This window comes from Gobius niger, assembly GCF_951799975.1.
Source record: "Gobius niger genome assembly, chromosome: 3".
In the NCBI taxonomy this organism is placed as follows: Eukaryota; Metazoa; Chordata; class Actinopteri; order Gobiiformes; family Gobiidae; genus Gobius; species Gobius niger.
The window spans coordinates 5532001-5554046 of NC_136854.1; the positions used below are offsets into that span (position 1 = coordinate 5532001).

A 22046-nucleotide genomic window follows, 5' to 3' on the forward strand; every position below is an offset into this window, starting at 1 on the left:
TGTATGAATACTTTCGAGAGGCACTGTAGTCTCAATGTTTACCATAACAACACACACGAGGAAATCAGCTCTTCAAGCGAGTCCCATTACGGCACTTTAGATACATTTTCTTAGTCTGTTCATGAAAACATCTGACAAAAGAAATTGAGCAGGCACACGTTTTGATTAAATATAGCGTAGACGAGATAATGGCCTAATAATTCATCATAATAATCATAATAATAAAGTAGTCAAGAGTCTTGAAGCCTTGTTAGAAACAATGCAAAGTACAAAATCCAGAAAAAAACAGTTCAAATTGAAAGGAGGTGACTTCTTTGTTTCCTGAGATGGTACCTGTGGATGCTAAGGCCAGTGTAGTAGCTCCAGTTGGCAGGGGCAGAGGGGAACTGGAAGGTGTAGACCAGGATGAGCACCAGCATGGAGTAGATCACCACAGTGAGCCAGAAGCCACGCAGCACGGAGCGCCAGCACTGGTAGTTCACCTGCACACAGAGACCAAACACCTCAGGATGGCCGAACACGTCTGCCGTTGTTAAGATACATTCAGAATATTTATCAGGATTCCAGTATCAACCCGCAATGAGCCGGTAGTTCATTAGGGGACTTATTATTGATAAACAATTCAAATTAAATGTAATATTAATTAAAAGAACATTTATTTGAATAACCTTAACATTAATGTTGATTTTATAAGCCGGACTATGTGTATAGCCTTTAGCCCCAAATACTGTAGATACAGCATCTTACCAATCCTCTCCTCACAGCAGCTATTTCACTATTCATAATATTTTACATACAGGTGAAACTCAAAATTAGAATATCCTTTAAAAGTTCATTTATTTCTGTAATTCAACTTAAAATGTGAAACTAATATATGATATAGACTCATTGCATGCAAAGTGACATATGTCAAGACTTTATTATAATGCTGAGGAGTTTGGCTTACAGCCTGTGTCACCCTTCCATCAGCTAATGAATCCAAAACACCTGCAAAGTTTCCCTGAGACTTTAAACGGTCTCTCAGTCTGGTTCAGTAGAATTCACCATCACGGGGAAGACTGCAGATAACCATCATTGACACCCTCCATAAGGAGGGAAAGCCTCAAAAGAAGTTGGATGTTCTCAAAGTGCTGGATCAAAGCACGTTAATAGAAAGATGCTTGAAGTCCAGTGTGAAGTTTCCTCAGTCTGTGATGATTTGGGGAGCCATGTCTTCTGATGGTGTTGGTCCACTCTGCTTTATTAAATCCAGAGTCAGTGTAACCGTCTACCAGGAAGTTCTTGATTACTTCATACCTCCATAAAGCAGACAAGCTTCTTGAGATTCTGACTTCATTAGTCATGCTGACTTGGCACCTGCCCACCCTGGTGTAAGTACCAAAACCTGGTTAAATGACCATCAGATTACTGAGCTTGATTATCCAGCAAACTCGCCTTCCTGAACCCCATAGTGCCAAAAGAAAGATGAGACCTGAGACCGAACAATGCAGAGGAGCTGAAGGAGCTATTGAAGCATCCTGGTCTTCCTTAACACCTCAGCAGGGCCACAGGCGGACAGCATCCATGCCACGCCACATTGTAAACTGGCCCAAACCAAGTACTAAGTACATATGCATGATAGGATCAACATTTCTCTGTTTAAAATATTTTCAAAATTAAACAAATAACGGCTCGCCATATGTGACTTTGCATGCATGAAATAAATGAACTTTCTAACGATATTCTAAGTTTTCCAGTTTCACCTGTAAACCAACGCACAATTTTGTTTTTCCTCCAGTCAGGACTAACAACAAAGAGCTTTGTGGATGAAGCTTAAAAGGATACAAGCTTACACTTGTATTGCCCTTTTCAAGCCTGTGTCACAAGTTTCTCAAAGCACTACACTATGGTCATTATTCATTCACTCCAGTCCAGGTGATGCTAAGATACTATTGTAGCCACAGCTGTCCTGGGGTAAACAGAGAGAAGCGAGGCGGCCAATCTGTGCCATGGCGCCCTCCCAACACCCACCCCTCGCTCACACATTTCATTCACACAGGACAGATTGACAGTGTACAGCAGGGGAGCCTCTGGGTTACTGAATGACCCGCTCGACCATCGGAGTCACTGGCAGTCTTCTCACTCTCCTCACATCCCTCACACTCCTCACTTTCCTCACACTCCTCACTCTCCTCACACTTCATACACTCCCCACTCTTCTCACTCCCCTCACACTCCTCACTCTCCTCACATCCCTCACACTCCTCACTTTCCTCACACTCCTCACTCTCCTCACACTTCATACACTCCCCACTCTTCTCACTCCCCTCCTCACTTTCCTCACACTCCTCACTCTCCTCACACTTCTTACACTCCCCACTCTTCTCACTCCCCTCACACTCCTCACTCTTCTTACACTCCCCTCCTCACTTTCCTCACACTCCTCACATCCTTCACACTCCTCACTTTCCTCACACTCCTCACTCTCCTCACACTTCATACACTCCCCACTCTTTTCACTCCCCTCCTCACTTTCCTCACCCTCCTCACTCTTCTCACACTTCTTACACTCCCCACTCTTCTCACTCCCCTCACACTCCTCACTCTTCTTACACTCCCCTCCTCACTTTCCTCACACTCCTCACTCTCCTCACACTTGTTACACTCCTTACTCTTCTCACTCCCCTCACTCCTCTCACACTACTCACTCCCCTCACCCTCCTCACTCTTCTCACACTTCTCACTCTTCTTACACTCCTTACTCTTCTCACTCCCCTCGCTTTCCTCACACTCCCCACTCATCTCACTCCCCTCACACTCCTCACTCTTCTCACACTTCTTACACTCCCCACTCAGCTATAGAATTGACTTTAAGATCTTGATGCTTGTGTTTAAATGTCTTCATGGATCTGCTCCTCAGTATCTCTCTGAGCTTTTGTCCGTTTATGCCCCAGTCAGATCAGTAAGGTCTGCGAACCAGCTGTCTTTGAACGTGCCCAGATCCCGTAAAAGACGCGAATAGATCGAGCGTTTAGTGTGGCTGCTCCCAAACTCTGGAACAGTCTCCCCCTAACTGTCAGAGCTGCTCCAGCCATAGAAACCTTTAAGACTGCCCTTAAAACACATCTGTTAATTTTAATTTTATATTGTGTACCTGTATGTGAAGCACTTTGGGCACCTAGTGTTGTTGTAAACGTGCTATACAAATAAAGTTGACACTGACATTGACATTGACTCTTCTCACTCCCCTCCACACTTTCCTCACTCTTCTCACACTTCTTACACTCATTACTCTTCTCACTCCCCTCAATTTCCTCACACTCCTCAATTCACTCTCCTCACTCTCTTCACTCTCCTCATGCTCTTCACTCCCTTCACACTCCTCACCTGTCTCTAAACCTATCCCCTGCACTGCTATTCCAGGTGCCCTTCCTTTTGCATGTTAGTTTGTTGTGTGTCTAAGACAAAGGACTGGAAGTGGCCAGAATTGTTCAGGTGAGGGGTGTACAACTAAGCTGGATTAGAGGGTTAGTGTGGGAAGTTCAGGGTTAGCCCTGGTTTTGGGGTTCTACAAAGCTTTCTATCAGGGCTAGATCTCCATGGAAACATGCCCATTAGCTCAAAACCTGATCTGGACCAGGTTTACTTCCCAGCTTAGATAAGAAGATGGTTCTTTGACCAATCAGAGGAGAGGAACGTGCGGTGTATGGAGTGGGGTGAGGAGCAGAGAGGGAAGCATGGCACTGACTCCTCCTTTTTCACATGAATGCCTAATAAATCCTCAGAGAAACCCCGGGTTAACTAAACCGACTGATCAAGAGCTTTGTGGTAGCACTGATCCCTAAGCTCCGGGTAAGAGGAACACATCCAGGACATGTTCAACCAGCTCCCTAGTACAGCCCTCTGCTATTGTATCCGAGCAGTTCTCCTGTACCTGGTAGAGGGCCACGCAGCACAGGAACATCACCATGTAGATGACTTTGTAGAGCACAATCTTCCCCTCGAAGCTCACGAAGAAGAACATGGTGCCACAAACGTAGATCCAGTATTTGACGAACATGCGCTTGACTACAGCCCCCAAAACACTCATCTGCCCCGCGCCCAAGGGCCCCAGCATGCTCATGTGTCCCCCGCCGACGTCTGCCTCGAGAAGGAACACATCCCCGCTGGAAGCTGGGGTCTGCTCCGCGTCCACTGGAAAGACAAGCCATGACAGATCATTTTTCATATTATTACAATTACTCAGAGGTCGACAGGCCTCTTGGTTGTGTGTGACAGTGCAGCTGACCTCCAGAGGGCGCTGCGACGTGGACAGTGATGTTGGACAGCAGGGTGGGGACGGGGCTCGTGACCAGTGCATGTTGTTTCTCAGTGATGGACTGACGTAGCAGCATCCAGAAGCTCAGCAGACACAGGAGCTGCACAACATTGGCCCCATTCAGCAGAATAAAACATATACACATACATACAGGAAAGGAACCTCACTGTCTGACATGAAACCAGAATTAACCTTTTTTTTTAGGTAAAGTCGAATTTTCAAAATTATTTATATTTGTCAAATTCCAGAAAATTGACAGATAGAATTTTTCAGAAATGTTTTTGTTACTTTTTACAAAACCAAAAGTTTACATACATTTCTTTAATATTTGGTAGACTTGCCTTTAAACTGTATAACTTCAAAGTTTTGGATTTCCTTCCACAAGCTTCTCACAATAGTTGGATGAGTTTTGGTCCATTCGTCCAAACAGAGCTGGTGTAACTGAGACACATGTGTACATGCACATGTACACACGTGTCTTTTCAGCTCTGCTCATACATTTTCAACTGGACTGAGATCAGGACTTTGTGATGACCACTTCAAAACACTGACTTTGTTTTCCTTAAGACACTGTAACCAGTTTGTCAGTTTGTTTTGGGAATTGTCCATGTGGAAGATTCATCTGTGCCCGAGCTCTAACTTCCTGCTGATGTCTTGAGATGTTGCTCCAATATTTCCACATAGAGTTCTTTCTTCATGATGTCATCGATTTAGTGAAGTGCACCAGCCCCTTCCACAGCAAAACAACCCCACAGCATGATGCTTCCCCCTCCCCCCCTCTTCTTAGTGTATGTAAACTTCTGACTTTGTTCAAAGAAACAACTTTTTTTTATTTTTTTTATTCTATCTTTCGTTCTTCTGGCATTTAGCAAATGGAAATAATTTTTAAAATTCTACTCTATCTAAAAAATTTCATGTCATGCAGTAAAGAAAAATGCAATATATAAACATATGGTATATAGTCATATATGCCGTCTGCATTTATCAGCAGTGAAAACTTACCAGAAACCTAAAACAAAATATTGATCCTGGAGCGTCCTACAGGCTATAGGTGCTATGCTAGCCACCTATGGTCAAATACGCACAAATATAAACTTTTTTTGTATATAAAAAGCTGTATAATGCATCTTTAGGCAGGCGCTAGACCTGTGTATTAGAAAGCGCGATGTCAATTGTGTCGTGATTCAACTGAAATGTGCTGAATTGCTCTGGTCATGATCCCTGTGTGTGAGCAGACATGGAGCTCACCTTTGGGGCCAGCTCCAGACAGGGCTCCTCCTTCTGTGGAAAGACCCCGGGGACTTTATGTACGCCTGGCAGACTGAAGACATACTGCAGAATGAGCAGCAGGTTGCCATACGCGACCAGCCAGGGGGCGGAGTCCAGGGTGCGTCGACGGCGCTCCCTCATCATCCACAGAACACAGGACCAGACCAGCAGCACACAGCAGAGCCAGGACACGTACGAGATGGACCATGCCAGCATGGCCACCAGGGCGGCGATGTAGCTCTGTCTGAGCAGGAAGCCCAGAGCCACAGACGCCACACCCCCTGGCTCAGACAGCTCCTCCCCCTGCTCTGAGGTGTGGTCCAGGCTGTGGTCCAGGCTGTGGTCCAGGCTGTGGTCCAGGCTGTGGTCCAGGTCGTCCTCAAACATGCAGGTCTCCAGAGTATCTGCACACCATTGTTGAGGGTAACATGTTATCTAGTATGACCATCTACTCCTCAAAGAACCTGGAAGAACGTTTTTCACTCTTTCTTGCTATTGCTTCTCTCCTCTTTCACTTCTATTGTTTCACTATATTGCACTGCTATACAGGCTCAGATACTGTATGAATAGACCCTTTGCTGGTCATGTTTGTCTAGCTCAGGGCTCTGCAATTCATCTTTACAAGGGTTACAATGAGTAACCTGAATTGAGTTTGAGGGCCGTTTCTCCCTTTGCAAAATGCACTAAATTATTTCAGGAACTCGCTTGATGGTAATTGAAAATATTGTATCGAAAAAAAAAAAAAGTTAGGAATAGTCCACCGTTTTTGCATGCACCAGAAGCATTTTGACGTCCACTCAGGAAAGTCGAAGTGCTCCTAAGGTATAATTACGCCATACAATATAGTTCCCCTTTTTATCTGCTTAGAAAATCAACATGTCTTAATTTTGTGTAACTAGACTTGGATTGTGTAACTCTTCACGTGACTTTGTTTAAATAGGTAAAACGTGGAAGAGCTTGGTCGCTTCTAACTTCTCTCCCGTTTGGGGCCAGGAGGAGAGGCTTTTGCTAACACTGTCTAGCTCTGTTTGCGTGGCTGAGCGCATGCGTAAAGACCAGACAGGTACGCATCAACTCGTCTAAGCTCAGGTAAGAACATATCTCAGTATGGAAAAATGGTGGCCTGCTCCTTTAACAAAGGGGAACAAAAGATATAAAAGATATCATAGGATCCTGCTTTTCATTCAAACTGCATTGAATGAAAGTTTCGATGTATTTATTTCCATTTCACTTTTGAATAAAATACATAAATACAAAAATAAAGAGAGCCAATTGAGCCCACTCGGGGGGTGGTGCCTCTGATATACACAATTTGTCATGGAACAAGCAGAAAGAATTATATAGATCATGGAAAGAAAGTCGGATCTGGCCCCCGCAAGCAGTTTTGTCCGGCCCTCGGGCCCCAGTTTGCCCACCTCTGGTCTAGCTGATGACTAAACTCCTCCTCCTGCACTCCTGTTTGTCAGTTGTCACCGCTACTCCTCAGCCTTGAAGTCACTCTTTTTTTCTTAAGTTTCATAACTTATAACCCATCTCCTATCTCAACTTGAACCGCAGTAACACCATAACAACCCTCTTCGCTGATTGGCTGACAGCACAAATGCAACAAATCCTTGTCCCCCTGATAGCCCTCACCTGATTGGCTGTACGAGAACTGTGGAGTGGCATACATGTCCGTTCCAAGTGCAGTGCTCTGAGTGGGAAGGCCACAGGAGCCGGATGGACTCGGATTGGCAGAGGATACCTACAAGTACAAGAGGAGACTTTTCACATCCACAGATCAATTTCTCTCAAACGCTGTCTAAACAAGTCTGTCTAAGGCTTCGTTTATGCTCCCATTTCGTACGTACATGAATCTGTGTGTTCCAGGCGTAGTTACTGTCACTGCGTTTATGCTTCCAGACAGAGGGCGCTGGAGAATTTACCCAAGCAGGAGAAGAAGAGCTGGGACCAAAATAATATGGCGCCACCTGCAATGTTTTTTTTTTTACACCACACTGAAAGTGGTGGTTTTGGTTGCAAATGGTTCAAATCACTTTGGGAAGTTTAGCTGTTTGTTCTGCTTCACCTGCTGAGCAGTGTGCAGTAGCGCCCCCAGCGGTTAGCTCAAGTGCTGCTCCGTTGCTATGACTCTGGGTAAACAAAGCGAGTGACGGAGCACATGGACAGACGGCAGCAAGCGAATCCAACGGAGAGCATAACTGAGCCTTAAATCTGTGTTAGTGAACACTTCTTTGTCAGAGAATCAATCCCTCCTCACGGCTGGGGCGCATCAAAATGCTGATATGGTGCATGAATATGGTGCCTTAGGCTGTCTACAATAAAAGGACACTATGAAATGTTCAGTTTTGCTTTATGGGGTAGGGTGGTCCGAAAACCAGTGTCCGGTGTGACACCATTTGCCTTGTGCAGTGCAGCACATCTCCTGGCCAGGATCAGGCTGTTGATATGGACGAAATACTACTGCATTTTTATTTAAGGAATTGTTAATGCACAGAGACACTGTGACTAGGACCTGAGGCCTATTGTTGTGCCATTCATCCACGACCATCACCTCCTGTTGCAGCAGGTCAAAGCACGGCCCCATGTTTCAAGGATCTGTGCACAGTTCCTGGAAGACGACAACAACCCAGTTCCTACATGGCCAGGTACTCGTACTCAGCGGACATGTCCCTCATTGAGCAGGTTTGGGATCCTCTGGATTGGCACATTCCAGTTTTTGCCAACATCTTCGCACAGCCATTGAAGAGGAGTGGATCAAATGAACATTTCCCAAGTGTCCCAACCTAAGGCACACCGGTGCAATATTTGTGCGTCTAATCAGCATTTTGATGTTATGCCACAACACATGAGAAATAGGAGCAAATACTAAAGTTTTTATAATTTTGTTTAGAGGATCTTGATTATTTAGCTTTGGTGGGGCCCATGTGGATATGGAGCCCCTAACATGTGCACAGCCTGTTGTAGGTATCTAGAACTGGCCCTGTGTGTAGAGGACCAGACTGAACAGCAGCATGATAAGGACCTGTGTGTGCATGCTGCTCCACAGTGCCCTCTTGGCTTCAGCTGACAGCTCAAACACCATGTCTTCATGAAGGTCCACGGGCTGGTCCTCCCCGCTCCCACTCACGTCCCCGTTCAGGAGCTGTGAGACACCACTGTTCACTCAAAGCATGAAAATGCACTGGTGGTGTTAATGTCTGAATTGTTGCAGTACCTTGTTCCTCCGCAGGGCACACACACTGTGGAACAGCAGAAGGACCATCAGAGGCGAACACAGGTGGAACCACCGCAGCTCTGGGCTCAGCTGCAGCCTCCAGGGGGCGCTGCAATCCACTCTCACCAACGGCACTACTCCAAACACTCTAGGAGAGCAACGCATATGATGATTACATCCTACACAATAGGCTCTTTGATCTTGTGTTGAATATTAGATTTTCAATTACAGCTTTGTGCTAACTTAACGAAAACACCTGAATAATAATAACAGATTAGATTTAATAAAGGCCTTTGGTTTGTTGAATCACAATCGCTTCCTACAGAAATGATCCAGGTTGAATTCAGACAACAGTTCAGGAGTCTAAGAGGCGGATCCACTGGGGTGGCACGGGGTGGCACAGTAAAGGTCCTGCCTGGGCAAACCCGGCCTGTGAAGCATTTTAATCCGGCTCGCTGTTCATTCTCCATAAAAGTATCATTTTTTTGGCATTTCACAGTCGCGATGCATTCTCAACACAAACGCGGTGCTTTGAGTAGCGGTGTGTCGGCGCATGACCAGGATTTACCTGACAGACCGAGCGCAAACTAAGAACGAGGCTAAACTAAGAAAACAGGAGGCGATCGTTGGACAGAATGATGTATTTCACAAAACAGAAACATAAGGACCGTGTGCATCATGTTTTTAAAAGTTTGTGCGGAGGGGGAGCTAGACTCCTCCTTTCCCTGTTGTCTCAATTTCACATGTGAAGAGAAGCGCCCAAGTGCTTTCTGTGTGACATGTGCGTTTGGGAACGCAAAGCAGAAAGGTCAGCGCAGCACTGGATGAAAGATGCAAGAGTGATGACAAACACAGATCAGAGGTGAGGATGCTTACCTTTATTAGCCATTCAAACCTCTCTGAGTCAAGGCATGTTATCAGGCCAAGATTATAAACTTTCGATCAGGGTCATTTTGGTCGTTTCTTTGGTCATTATGATTTAAAAAGAGTAAACTCAGTTGTTTGACCATGAATGGCTAACCACTAGTGAAAAAAAAAAGTTTTGTGTTATCATTCATATTCTCTAAAAAATAGTCAAACAATTGTACAAGGGTATGCAAACTTTTGAGCACAACTGTATTTGACTTCTTGTGCCATTCCTTGACCATCAGATGCAGTTCTTCTGCAAAACACGGTCTTAGGTCGTTTACACACATGTTGGAGCACCTTTTGGACCCAAAAGTCAGACCGGTCCCAAAGTACGCTGGCCCACCGGGAATACTTCTGGTACTCCCGATGGCCAGTCCAGCCCTGCACTCAAGGTTTTGGACCAAAACTCCTACCATCATTATCATGTTCTCTCAAAACATCATTTTTTCAGTTGGGAGATTTATGATACAGTTTCATGACATTGTACTGGTTTATAGAATACTGTGGTCTGGCCCCGCCCCCTCTCCAGGCATTTATCCACCTAAAAGACAGTGTAGGCACACGGGCACAAAGCAGCTTTCAGTGAGGGCTGCTCACACCTGAAACACTGTTCCAACTAACATCAGGGACATCCCAACACTGAGAACCTTCACTGGATCAGTCAAACTCTGGCTCCTGGACAATCAAACCTACAGTCACAGCGTGGACAGGTAGGTTTTTACCAATAGTGTTAACCATTTCATGTTTTGTCGTAAAAGGATATTTCAGGATTTTTGACAAAGGGCCTCATTTCCTCATTATCCAAAGTGTTCATTTCTGGAGATACGTATATATATATATATATATATATATATATATATATATATATATATATATATATATATATATATATATATATATATACTGTATATATATATTTTAGTTTTTGATTTATGCAGTCGTTATAATTGAAGACTTTAGTGGTGCTAGGCTAGTGCTAGACTACTATGTCTATGGTAACTAGTAGCCTGCATTAAAAACCTCTTCAAAATCATGGGCTCGTCCTCCAAACGTTGCCATATCTGATTTGTAGAAAGCTCCTTTGTGAATTCCACGTGTAGTAATGCGGCCGCAGGTAAACAAACTACTGTAGATCAGGTAACCGAGCAGATCACTCCGCCACTGTGTAGCTACAACCAGGAAGCTGATGCTGCTCAAACATAAGTTCTTTTAAAGGCAAAATGGTTTTATTTCAAACATTATTCAGTCAAAACAGACATTTATCTGGTTAGTCTGGTGTTATAAGTGATTTGCCTCAGGTGCACTGTGCTCGGGTCAGACTGTTTTTAATGCAGGCTACTAGTTACCATAGACATGTACTAGCCTAGCACTAGCCTAGCATCACTAAACTCTTCAAATATAAGGACTGCATGTATAAAAAAAAAAATATTGTTTACAAGGTCTGCTTACTGTACTTGTGTGTTAATGTTCTGGTTTATTTGACAGCCTTTACTGTACACCTTGTCTCCTGAGCTAAAACTGGACACAGATCTTCTAGGAGCTTTTAAAAAAGACCTAAAGCGTGCTTTGAACTGTGGTGGGGAAGAGGACTAACCTGGCAGTGCTGGAGTTCACCACAGTGTCCTGCAGTGTGGGCAACTGGCAGCAGTAGAACAACAGGAAATGGCCCGCAGAGTAGAGCAGTGACATCACAGACATGTGGCCAATCAGGAGAGATGACATGTTTCCTGACCACGCCCACCAAGAGCATATCAGCTGGAAGCAGATCAGGTAGGGCATGGAGGACAGCGATGGGAATACGATACCTGCAGTCAGAAAGCAGGAGGAGACCCACACTCATGTTGATTTATCATTTCAACTAAAAATTCATAATTTCTCCCACAAGGCCAAGAGTGGATTCAAGTATGTAGAGCTGTATAGTGCTACACACCTCACTCATGGTGCTGAAAACGTTGTATAGTCAGTGTATACTAGTATAGTAGTATTTAAAAATCAAACTGTGTGTTTTTAATGTTTATTTGGGAACTTTGGGAACATCCCATGTGCCTTTGTACCTGTAGCGTCACCTTCGCGGGTTTAACCAGACCAAGATGGACTGTGATAGGCAGTGGCATACAGACAAAAGGCATTTTAAACCAGCATAGGAAGAAAAATATTTAGTTCACAGATATGTGCCCCGTCGTGGAATCCAGGGACACAAGTCGGCTGACTCCGGTTCCCACAAATGGAGAAAGAAGATCACGAAGAAGCCATGTTTTAGATAACAGTACTGGTATATTTAAAAGCACAAATTCTCAGGTTGAAAGAGTTGCGCCTGCCGTGGGGGCGTGTCATTGTGTGTGTGTGGCTTCATTATTATGCAACCCTCCCCCGTGTGTGGCTGTCGGAGGCCCTGCACGGCTGCTAACGCTGGAATACTGCTGCAGAGGTTTGTTTTCCTGCATGAAACCAGTCAACTTGTCCAGGCTAACCTTTCCAGTGCGACTGATGATGCCCTGGCTGTAAGCATGCACAGCGCCCCCTGCTGACCATTGCATTTCCCGAGCCAACTCCTTTAAGACAGAAGGATGTAGCGCAGATTTGCATAACTCTACATTGAAAATGTAGAGTTATGCACCTGTGATATGGGCACCTGTGATAAATCTGATGAGCCCAAGTTTATGGAGCAATGTTTTTGATGCTGATGTGGAGACTGTCACCGTAGTCCGTTCAGCACTTCATCAGGCACTCTTTTAGGTGTAGCAACCTACCTTTCTGGGCAATCCTTTTTCCAGACTCCACTCGCAATTATTCCTCTCATGCAGGTATTTTACAGTATTTGAGCGAGCTAAGAGCACAGGATTTTGTATTCCTCAGCCACTAGAGTCAGGTACAAGCTCTGCAGCCTGTCAAACAATAGTGTGTTGTGCTTAAACTGGAGCTTTTGTTGTTGAAAATATTAGCAAAATGCTATGAAAATGTATGAAAACATACAATGAGAGAAAACGTTTTTACAGCAGAAGTGTCTAATGTATATTCACTGATAAATACAGCTCAGATGAGTTTGGTGGATGTGGGGATGTGTCCCGGGATGAGTAGTGCGGATGTTCCTCACCGGTCAGGCCCAGCAGAGCGGTCAGCAGGACGCGGCCTCCCGTCGCGCTCAGGTTCGTGGCCCAGTCTTTCATCTGCCTGAACAGCGAGTCCAGTTCGAGCAGAACCCGGCTCTGACTCGGCTCTGGATTTGAACCCGCAACCTCCGGCCCCAACACAGCATCTCCATCCTGCTCCTGGCATCCACAGACACACAGGGCAGGGAAGCTGAATACTGACTCACATAAGAGTAATGTTCATTAATGATACTCAAGTAGAGGTCAAAGCAATGATTATTATTAATACCACGACAGACAAACATCAAGTCATGAAAAAGTTTCTCCTATGGCAACATAAAGCTTTTCTCAATCAATCAATCAATCAAACTTTATTTATAAAGCGCTTTTCATACCGAAAGGTATCACAAAGTGCTTTACAGATTACAACATTTAAAACAATACGCCTGGGACAACCTCCCATATATATATTTTATATATTAGGATTATAAATAGATTAGTCAGTTAAAAGCTAAGCTAAAAAGGTGGGTCTTAAAAACATGAACATTCTCTGCAGCCCTGAGCTCCTCCTCAGGTGGTTCCAGAGGCGAGGGCTGTAATATTGGAAAGACGCCTCACCATGAGTCTTTTTGTTGACTTTAGGAATAACTAGGAGACCCCTGCCGGAGGAGCGAAGGGGCCGTAACGGTTTGTAAGGTAAAAGCAGTTCTGAAAGATAAGAAGGACCAAGACCATTAAGACATTTAAAAACCATTAAAAGAACTTTAAAATCGATCCTGAAACACACGGGTGCACCAGTGCAGCGATTCTAAAACCGGTGTAATGTGGTCCCGCCTCCTGGTCTTCGTCAGGACACGAGCTGATGAAGTTTGTAAAAGTTGTAAACCTGAGATCCTCTTTTTGAGAAGACCAGAAAGCAGGGCATTACAGTAGTGGATACGACTGGTGATAAAAGCATGCATGAGCGTCTCCGTGTTGGCCCGAGAGAGAATGGGGCGGACTCTGGCTATGTTCTTTAGATGATCTTTGTGATATTCTTTATGTGTGGAATAAACACCCCCTGAGTTCTGTATATTTTCTCATATACAGAACTCAGGGGGTGCAAGCCGATATTAAGTTGTTGTTTTTTTATCATCGGCCAATATCAGTCGATGAAAAGGCCGATATCTCCAGAATATAGCAGATCTGGACGTTTTTTTTCTGTCCGAGCCAGGCCCTCGTCCGACAGAGCAGTGCTCGATCCAGAACTGAAAGAGATAGCAACTTCCCATTGTTGCATTGGAAAGAGCTCAGATTGTAACTATTTATATATTTTTTGTTTATTTTGCTCATCATTTCAGAACCATAAGAGACAGACACTTACCATGTTTTTGTTTTGGAATCTGCGGATTTTTGACAAGCCCCCTTTAAAGGCACACTGTGTAACATTTTGGACTAGACAGTTGCCATCAATACAAAACATGCTCTTAATGAGCAGCTCGACACAGAAAATACTATTACTGCAGTGGGTAAGCAAAGAATGGATTTGGATGAGGACCTTACCTTTAAATCTCAAATTCTTTAGTCACATCTCCATCTGGAGACGAGCTAGAGACACACCCACTCCCGGTAAAGTTACAGTCATGTCATAGGAAAGCTGAACCGCTCGCAGCAAAAGCACACGTTTGTTTGAACATTTATGAGGCCTTTTTCAATGATGAAAATATCTGTCATAACATAAATGCTTGTATTTAAAATTCATTTATTGGGTAAAACATTCTGCAGTGTGGCTTTAATGTACCTACTAAACATGAATGTGCTGCATAAATCAGTCCTATACCCGTCATGCAGTGCACATCAGCATCAGCCTTAGAAAAACCCACATCGGTCGACCTATATATATTTCTACTAGTGCGGTCTAAAATATTGTGTTATTAACCCGTTAATACCAAATCCATTTTAACTGGGTACATTTCTATGTTGCGACTAATTTGTCGGTGCTGCTGCCTGACAGTTAAACGGGAACACGTCACGTGACCGCGAGTTTACAGGAAGAGAAATAGCACTCGTTGCTGGTTTGTTTTGCTTCTGCACTGCTGAGGACACAGATGAGGAGCAGACACTGACAACTGCACAACTCTTTCTGTCGGTTTGGAACTAAAGTGGAGCAGCCTTTACCTGACGCTACGAAGCTGCTCTCCTCAGGTCAGTAAGAGCTGTCTCCTTGTCTGCCTGTCATGTGCTTGTGCACTGGCTTTGTGCAGACATTTGGAGCAGCTCAACTCTTTTCTCTAAACTCAGTAAAACAAAACATGCTAATGATACCGTTTCCCCCATAAGACTCGACTTTCAGCAGAACATCGCCTCCTCTAAGTGGCATTCATGGATAAGAATGAACTTCAGGTTGTAAGACACTGATGTAGGAAAAAAAGTGTTTTCTAACCCGACTGACCCGCACCCCAAGTTTGCTCTATATTTGAGGAATCAGTTTAGAATATTAGAGTATTAAAAATTATAATTTAAGGGACATTTAGAATAGATGAAAATGTGTGATTAATTTGCATGAAAATGTGTGATTAATTTGCATGGACATGCATGGATATATATGCATGTATGTCCATGCATGTCCATGTATGTCCATGTATGACCATGTATGTCCATGTATGTCGATGTATGTCCATGTATGTGGTCCATGTATGTCCATGTATGTCCATGTATGTGGTCCATGTATGTCCATGTATGTCCATGTATGTCCATGTATGTCCATGCATGTCCATGCATGTCCATGTATGACCATGTATGTCCATGTATGTCCATGTATGTCCATGTATGTCCATGTATGTGGTCCATGCATGTCCATGTATGTCCATGTATGACCATGTATGTCCATGTATGTCCATGTATGTCCATGCATGTCCAGAATGTCCATGTATGTCCACATATGTCCAGAATGTCCATGTATGTCCATGTATGTCCAGAATGTCCATGCATGTCCATGTACTGTATGTCCATGCATGTCCATGTATGTCCAGAATGTCCATGTATGTCCATGTATGTCCAGAATGTCCATGCATGTCCATGTATGTCCATGTATGTCCATGCATGTCCATGTATGTCCATGTATGTCCATGTATGTCCAAAATGTCCATGCATGTCCATGTACTGTATGTCCATGCATGTCTGTCCATGTATGTCCATGTATGTCCATGTATTTCCAGAATGTCCATGTATGTCCATGTATGTCCATGTATGTCCAGAATGTCCATGTATGTCCATGTATGTCCAGAATGTCCATGTATGTCCATGTATGTCCAGAATGTCATGTATGTCCATGTATGTCCATGTATGTCCAGAATGTCCATGTATGTCCACATATGTCCAGAATGTCCATGTATGTCAATGTATGTCCAGAATGTCCATGCATGTCCATGTATTGTATGTCCATGCATGTCCATGTATGTCCAGAATGTCCATGCATGTCCATGTATGTCCAGAATGTCCATGTATGTCCATGTATGTCCATGTATGTCCAGAATGTCCATGCATGTCCATGTATGTCCATGTATAACCATGTATGTCCATGTATGTCCATGTATGTCCATGTATGTCCATGTATGTCCAGAATGTCCATGTATGTCCATGCATGTCCATGTATAACCCTGTATGTCCATGTATGTCCATGTATGCCCAATGTATGTCCATGTATGTCCATGTATGTCCATGCATGTCCATGTATAACCAATGTATGTCCATGTATGTCCATGTATGTCCATGTATATCCATGTATAACCATGTATGTCCATGCATGTCCATGTATGTCCATGTATGTCCATGTCTGTCCATGTATAACCATGTATGTCCATGCATGTCCATGCATGTCCATGTATGTCCATGTATGTCCATGTATGTCCATGTATGCCCATGTATGCCCATGTATGTCCATGCATGTCCATGCATGTCCATGTATGTCCATGTATGTCTGTCCATGCATGTCCATGTATGTCTGTCCATGCATGTCCATGTATGTCCATGTATGTCCATGTATGTCCAGAATGTCCATGTATGTCCATGCATGTCCATGTATAACCATGTATGTCCATGTATGTCCATGTATGTCCATGTATGTCCATGTATGCCCAATGTATGTCCATGTATGTCCATGCATGTCCATGCATGTCCATGTATAACCAATGTATGTCCATGTATGTCCATGCATGTCCATGTATGTCCATGTATGTCCATGTATAACCATGTATGTCCATGCATGTCCATGCATGTCCATGTATGTCCATGTATGTCCATGTATGCCCATGTATGTCCATGTATGTCCATGTATGTCCATGTATGTCCATGTATGTCCATGTATAACCATGTATGTCCATGTATGTCCATGTATGTCCATGTATGTCCATGTATGTCCATGTATTTCCAGAATGTCCATGCATGTCCATGCATGTCCATGCATGTCCATGTATGTCCATGTATGTCCATGTATGCCCATGTATGTCCATGTATGTCCATGTATGTCCATGTATGTCCATGTATAACCATGTATGTCCATGTATGTCCATGTATGTCCATGTATGTCCATGTATGTCCATGCATGTCCATGTATAGCCATGTATGTCCATGCATGTTCATGTATAACCATGTATGTCCATGTATGTCCATGCATGTCCATGTATAACCATGTATGTCCATGCATGTCCATCCATGCATGTCCATGTATGTCCATGTATGTCCATGCATGTCCATGTATGTCCATGTATGTCCATACATGTCCATGCATGTCCATGTATGTCCATGTATGTCCATGTATGTCCATGTATGTCCACATATGTCCATGTATGTCCATGTATAGCCATGTATGTCCATGCATGTCCATGTATAACCATGTATGTCCACATATGTCCATGTATGTCCGTGCATGTCCATGTATAACCATGTATGTCCATGCATGCCCATGTATGTCCATGTATGTCCATGTATGTCCACATATGTCCATGTATAACCATGCATGTCCATGTATGTCCGTCCATGCATGTCCATGTATGTCCATGTATGTCCATGTATTTCCAGAATGTCCATGCATGTCCATGTATGTCCATGTATGTCCATGTATGTCCATGCATGTCCATGTATAACCATGTATGTCCATGCATGTCCATGTATGTCCATGTATGTCCATGTATGTCCATGCATGTCCATGTATAGCCATGTATGTCCATGCATGTTCATGTATAACCATGTATGTCCATGCATGTCCATGTATGTCCATGCATGTCCATGCATGTCCATGTATGTCCATGTATGTCCATGTATAGCCATGTATGTCCATACATGTCCATGTATAACCATGTATGTCCATGCATGTCCATGCATGTCCATGTATGTCCATGTATGTCCATGCATGTCCATGTATGTCCATGTATGTCCATACATGTCCATGCATGTCCATGTATGTCCATGTATGTCCATGCATGTCCATGTATGTCCATGTATGTCCATGTATAGCCATGTATGTCCATGCATGTCCATGTATAACCATGTATGTCCATGCATGTACATGCATGTCCATGTATGTCCGTGCATGTCCATGTATAACCATGTATGTCCATGCATGTCCATGCATGTCCATGTATGTCCATGCATTTCCATGTATGTCCATGTATGTCCATGTATAACCATGTATGTCCATGCATGCCCATGTATGTCCATGTATGTCCATGTATGTCCACATATGTCCATGTATGTCCGTGCATGTCCATGTATAACCATGTATGTCCATGTATGCCCATGTATGTCCATGTATGTCCGTGCATGTCCATGTATAACCATGTATGTCCATGTATGCCCATGTATGTCCATTTATGTCCATGTATGTCCAGAATGTCCATGTACGTATGTCCATGTATGTCCAGAATGTCCATGTACGTATGTCCATGTCCATGTATGTCCATGTACGTATGTCCATGTATATCCATGTATGTCCATGTACGTATGTCCATGTATGTCCATGTATGTCCATGTACGTATGTCCATGTATGTCCATGTATGTCCATGTATGTCCATGTACGTATGTCCATGTATGTCCATGTATGTCCATGTATGTCCATGTACGTATGTCCATGTATGTCCATGTATGTCCATGTACGTCCATGTATGTCCATGTATGTCCATGTATGTCCATGTATGTCCATGCATGTCCATGTATGTCCATGTATGTCCATGTATGTCCATCCATGTCCATGTATAGCCATGTATGTCCATGCATGTTCATGTATAACCATGTATGTCCATGTATGTCCATGCATGTCCATGTATAACCATGTATGTCCATGCATGTCCAAGCATGTCCATGTATGTCCATGTATGTCCATGCATGTCCATGTATGTCCATGTATGTCCATACATGTCCATGCATGTCCATGTATGTCCATGTATGTCCATGTATGTCCACATATGTCCATGTATGTCCATGTATAGCCATGTATGTCCATGCATGTCCATGTATAACCATGTATGTCCACATATGTCCATGTATGTCCGTGCATGTCCATGTATAACCATGTATGTCCATGTATGTCCATGTATGTCCACATATGTCCATGTATAACCATGCATGTCCATGTATGTCCGTCCATGCATGTCCATGTATGTCCATGTATGTCCATGTATTTCCAGAATGTCCATGCATGTCCATGTATGTCCATGTATGTCCATGTATGTCCATGCATGTCCATGTATAACCATGTATGTCCATGCATGTCCATGTATGTCCATGTATGTCCATGTATGTCCATGCATGTCCATGTATAGCCATGTATGTCCATGCATGTTCATGTATAACCATGTATGTCCATGCATGTCCATGTATGTCCATGCATGTCCATGCATGTCCATGTATGTCCATGTATGTCCATGTATAGCCATGTATGTCCATACATGTCCATGTATAACCATGTATGTCCATGCATGTCCATGTATGTCCATGTATGTCCATGCATGTCCATGTATGTCCATGTATGTCCATACATGTCCATGCATGTCCATGTATGTCCATGTATGTCCATGCATGTCCATGTATGTCCATGTATGTCCATGTATAGCCATGTATGTCCATGCATGTCCATGTATAACCATGTATGTCCATGCATGTCCATGCATGTCCATGTATGTCCGTGCATGTCCATGTATAACCATGTATGTCCATGCATGTCCATGCATGTCCATGTATGTCCATGCATTTCCATGTATGTCCATGTATGTCCATGCATGTCCATGTATAACCATGTATGTCCATGCATGCCCATGTATGTCCATGTATGTCCATGTATGTCCACATATGTCCATGTATGTCCGTGCATGTCCATGTATAACCATGTATGTCCATGTATGCCCATGTATGTCCATGTATGTCCGTGCATGTCCATGTATAACCATGTATGTCCATGTATGCCCATGTATGTCCATGTATGTCCATTTATGTCCATGTATGTCCAGAATGTCCATGTACGTATGTCCATGTATGTCCAGAATGTCCATGTACGTATGTCCATGTATGTCCATGTACGTATGTCCATGTATATCCATGTATGTCCATGTACGTATGTCCATGTATGTCCATGTATGTCCATGTACGTATGTCCATGTATGTCCATGTATGTCCATGTATGTCCATGTACGTATGTCCATGTATGTCCATGTATGTCCATGTATGTCCATGTACGTATGTCCATGTATGTCCATGTATGTCCATGTATGTCCATGTATGTCCATGCCCAGTATTAGTTTATCTATGAAGAATATGTTTGTGCTGATTAATGCAATAAGGATCATAAACGTGGATCAATGAAGCAATGGGCCATTCTTCTGTGTAACTACGTTAGAACAAGCTTCTCCTCTTACACAAACACACACACACACACACACACGCACACACACACACGCACACACACACACACACGCACACACACGCACAAGCACACACACACACATGCACACCCACACGCACACACACATGCACACACAAACGCACACACACAAACGCACACACGTACAAGCGCATGCACACACACACACACACAAACACGCACACGCACCCACACCCACATAACCAAGATCCTTCAAAATGATGAGATGTATTAAATTATTGTCCTCCTTATGGTGTAACCCAGTGGTTCTCAACTGGGGGGACAAGCTGCTGAGAGACTAGATACAAGTTGGTCATTTTCATACTCACTACTGCCACCTCAGGTCTTGCACGTAACTGCAGCTTCAATATTAAAGAGGGGGTATTATGCTTTTTTCAATCACATAGCACCAGTCTATATTACACTACAATGATGACGAAACTTTCTGTTGGTCTGTAAATGCAGTAAATTAGAATAACTGCCTTGTCTCTCTCAAAATGGCTGTAGCGAATGTCTTGAAATAGGCCTCTGTCTCTTTAAGAACCTCTGAGCCTTTCCGACACGCCCCCTCCACACGCTGTCTGTGGCATCAGTGGGGAGGGGGTTCTGCTGAGGAGCAGTGGTTGGGTACTCGGCTGGTGACGAAAGCTCGGAAGCGTCTCCAGGAGATGGGGGCGTTCCTAGGAGGACTCAGGCAAACCTATCCCTAAAATGGCCGCCATCAGAGTTTTTACAGATTACTCAAAAATACGTGAATGTGCCAAGGCAACACTTCAGGCATGTGATTCTATACTTTGCACATAAATATCAGAGGTGGGAGTAAGTCACTAAATGCAAGTCTCAAGTCAAGTCCAAGTGAAGGTGCAAGTCCAAGAGGAGTCAAATCCTCCAGCCCCTGTATGCTCAGTGGCCTTAAAGGGACAGGACACCTTGTGGCTGTGGGAGAGCATGGTCGCTTCCAACTTCAGCCCCGTTTGGAGCTATAGGAATATACTGGGAGAGGCCAAATGCTGACAACAACGACCAGACAGGTACATATCAACTCGTCTAAGCTCAGGTAAGAACATATTTCAGCATGGAAAAACGGTGGCCTGTTCCTTTAAAACACTGAACCAACCCCCAAGATTTTAGCTTCATTGGTCAAGTAAGTCTCAAGGACAAAATCGTCCCACCATCATAGAACCTTGTCTGTCCCCACCATGATTGGAGGAAAACGATTGCGCATTCAGAGATCGAATGTGGACGTCCTCAAAAAATGACATCCCTTAAAGTCATGTGTGATGCACAGAACTGTGGGTCTTGTGCGCTACATGTGATGGAATAGACAATAAAGAAAACTGAATTGAAAGTGATTTTTCATTGTTTGCGAGTGG

The 22046-nt window shown here is 43.8% G+C and overlaps 1 protein-coding gene across 1 annotated transcript in view; it reads right to left on the reverse strand.

The window, feature by feature from the left end:
• The window catches only part of LOC306960586 (piezo-type mechanosensitive ion channel component 2-like), a 116695-nt gene that overhangs the window by 81438 nt on the left and 13211 nt on the right, over positions 1 to 22046 (reverse strand). Inside the window, exons 6-14 of the mRNA XM_079553017.1 lie at positions 12787 to 12961; positions 11287 to 11497; positions 8784 to 8931; positions 8592 to 8711; positions 7202 to 7310; positions 5546 to 5970; positions 4268 to 4397; positions 3914 to 4173; positions 334 to 482 (exon numbers count right to left, since the gene is read on the reverse strand). Of these exons, the coding sequence (XP_079409143.1) occupies positions 334 to 482; positions 3914 to 4173; positions 4268 to 4397; positions 5546 to 5970; positions 7202 to 7310; positions 8592 to 8711; positions 8784 to 8931; positions 11287 to 11497; positions 12787 to 12961 (1727 nt within the window). The remainder of the gene's footprint in view (positions 1 to 333; positions 483 to 3913; positions 4174 to 4267; positions 4398 to 5545; positions 5971 to 7201; positions 7311 to 8591; positions 8712 to 8783; positions 8932 to 11286; positions 11498 to 12786; positions 12962 to 22046) is intronic.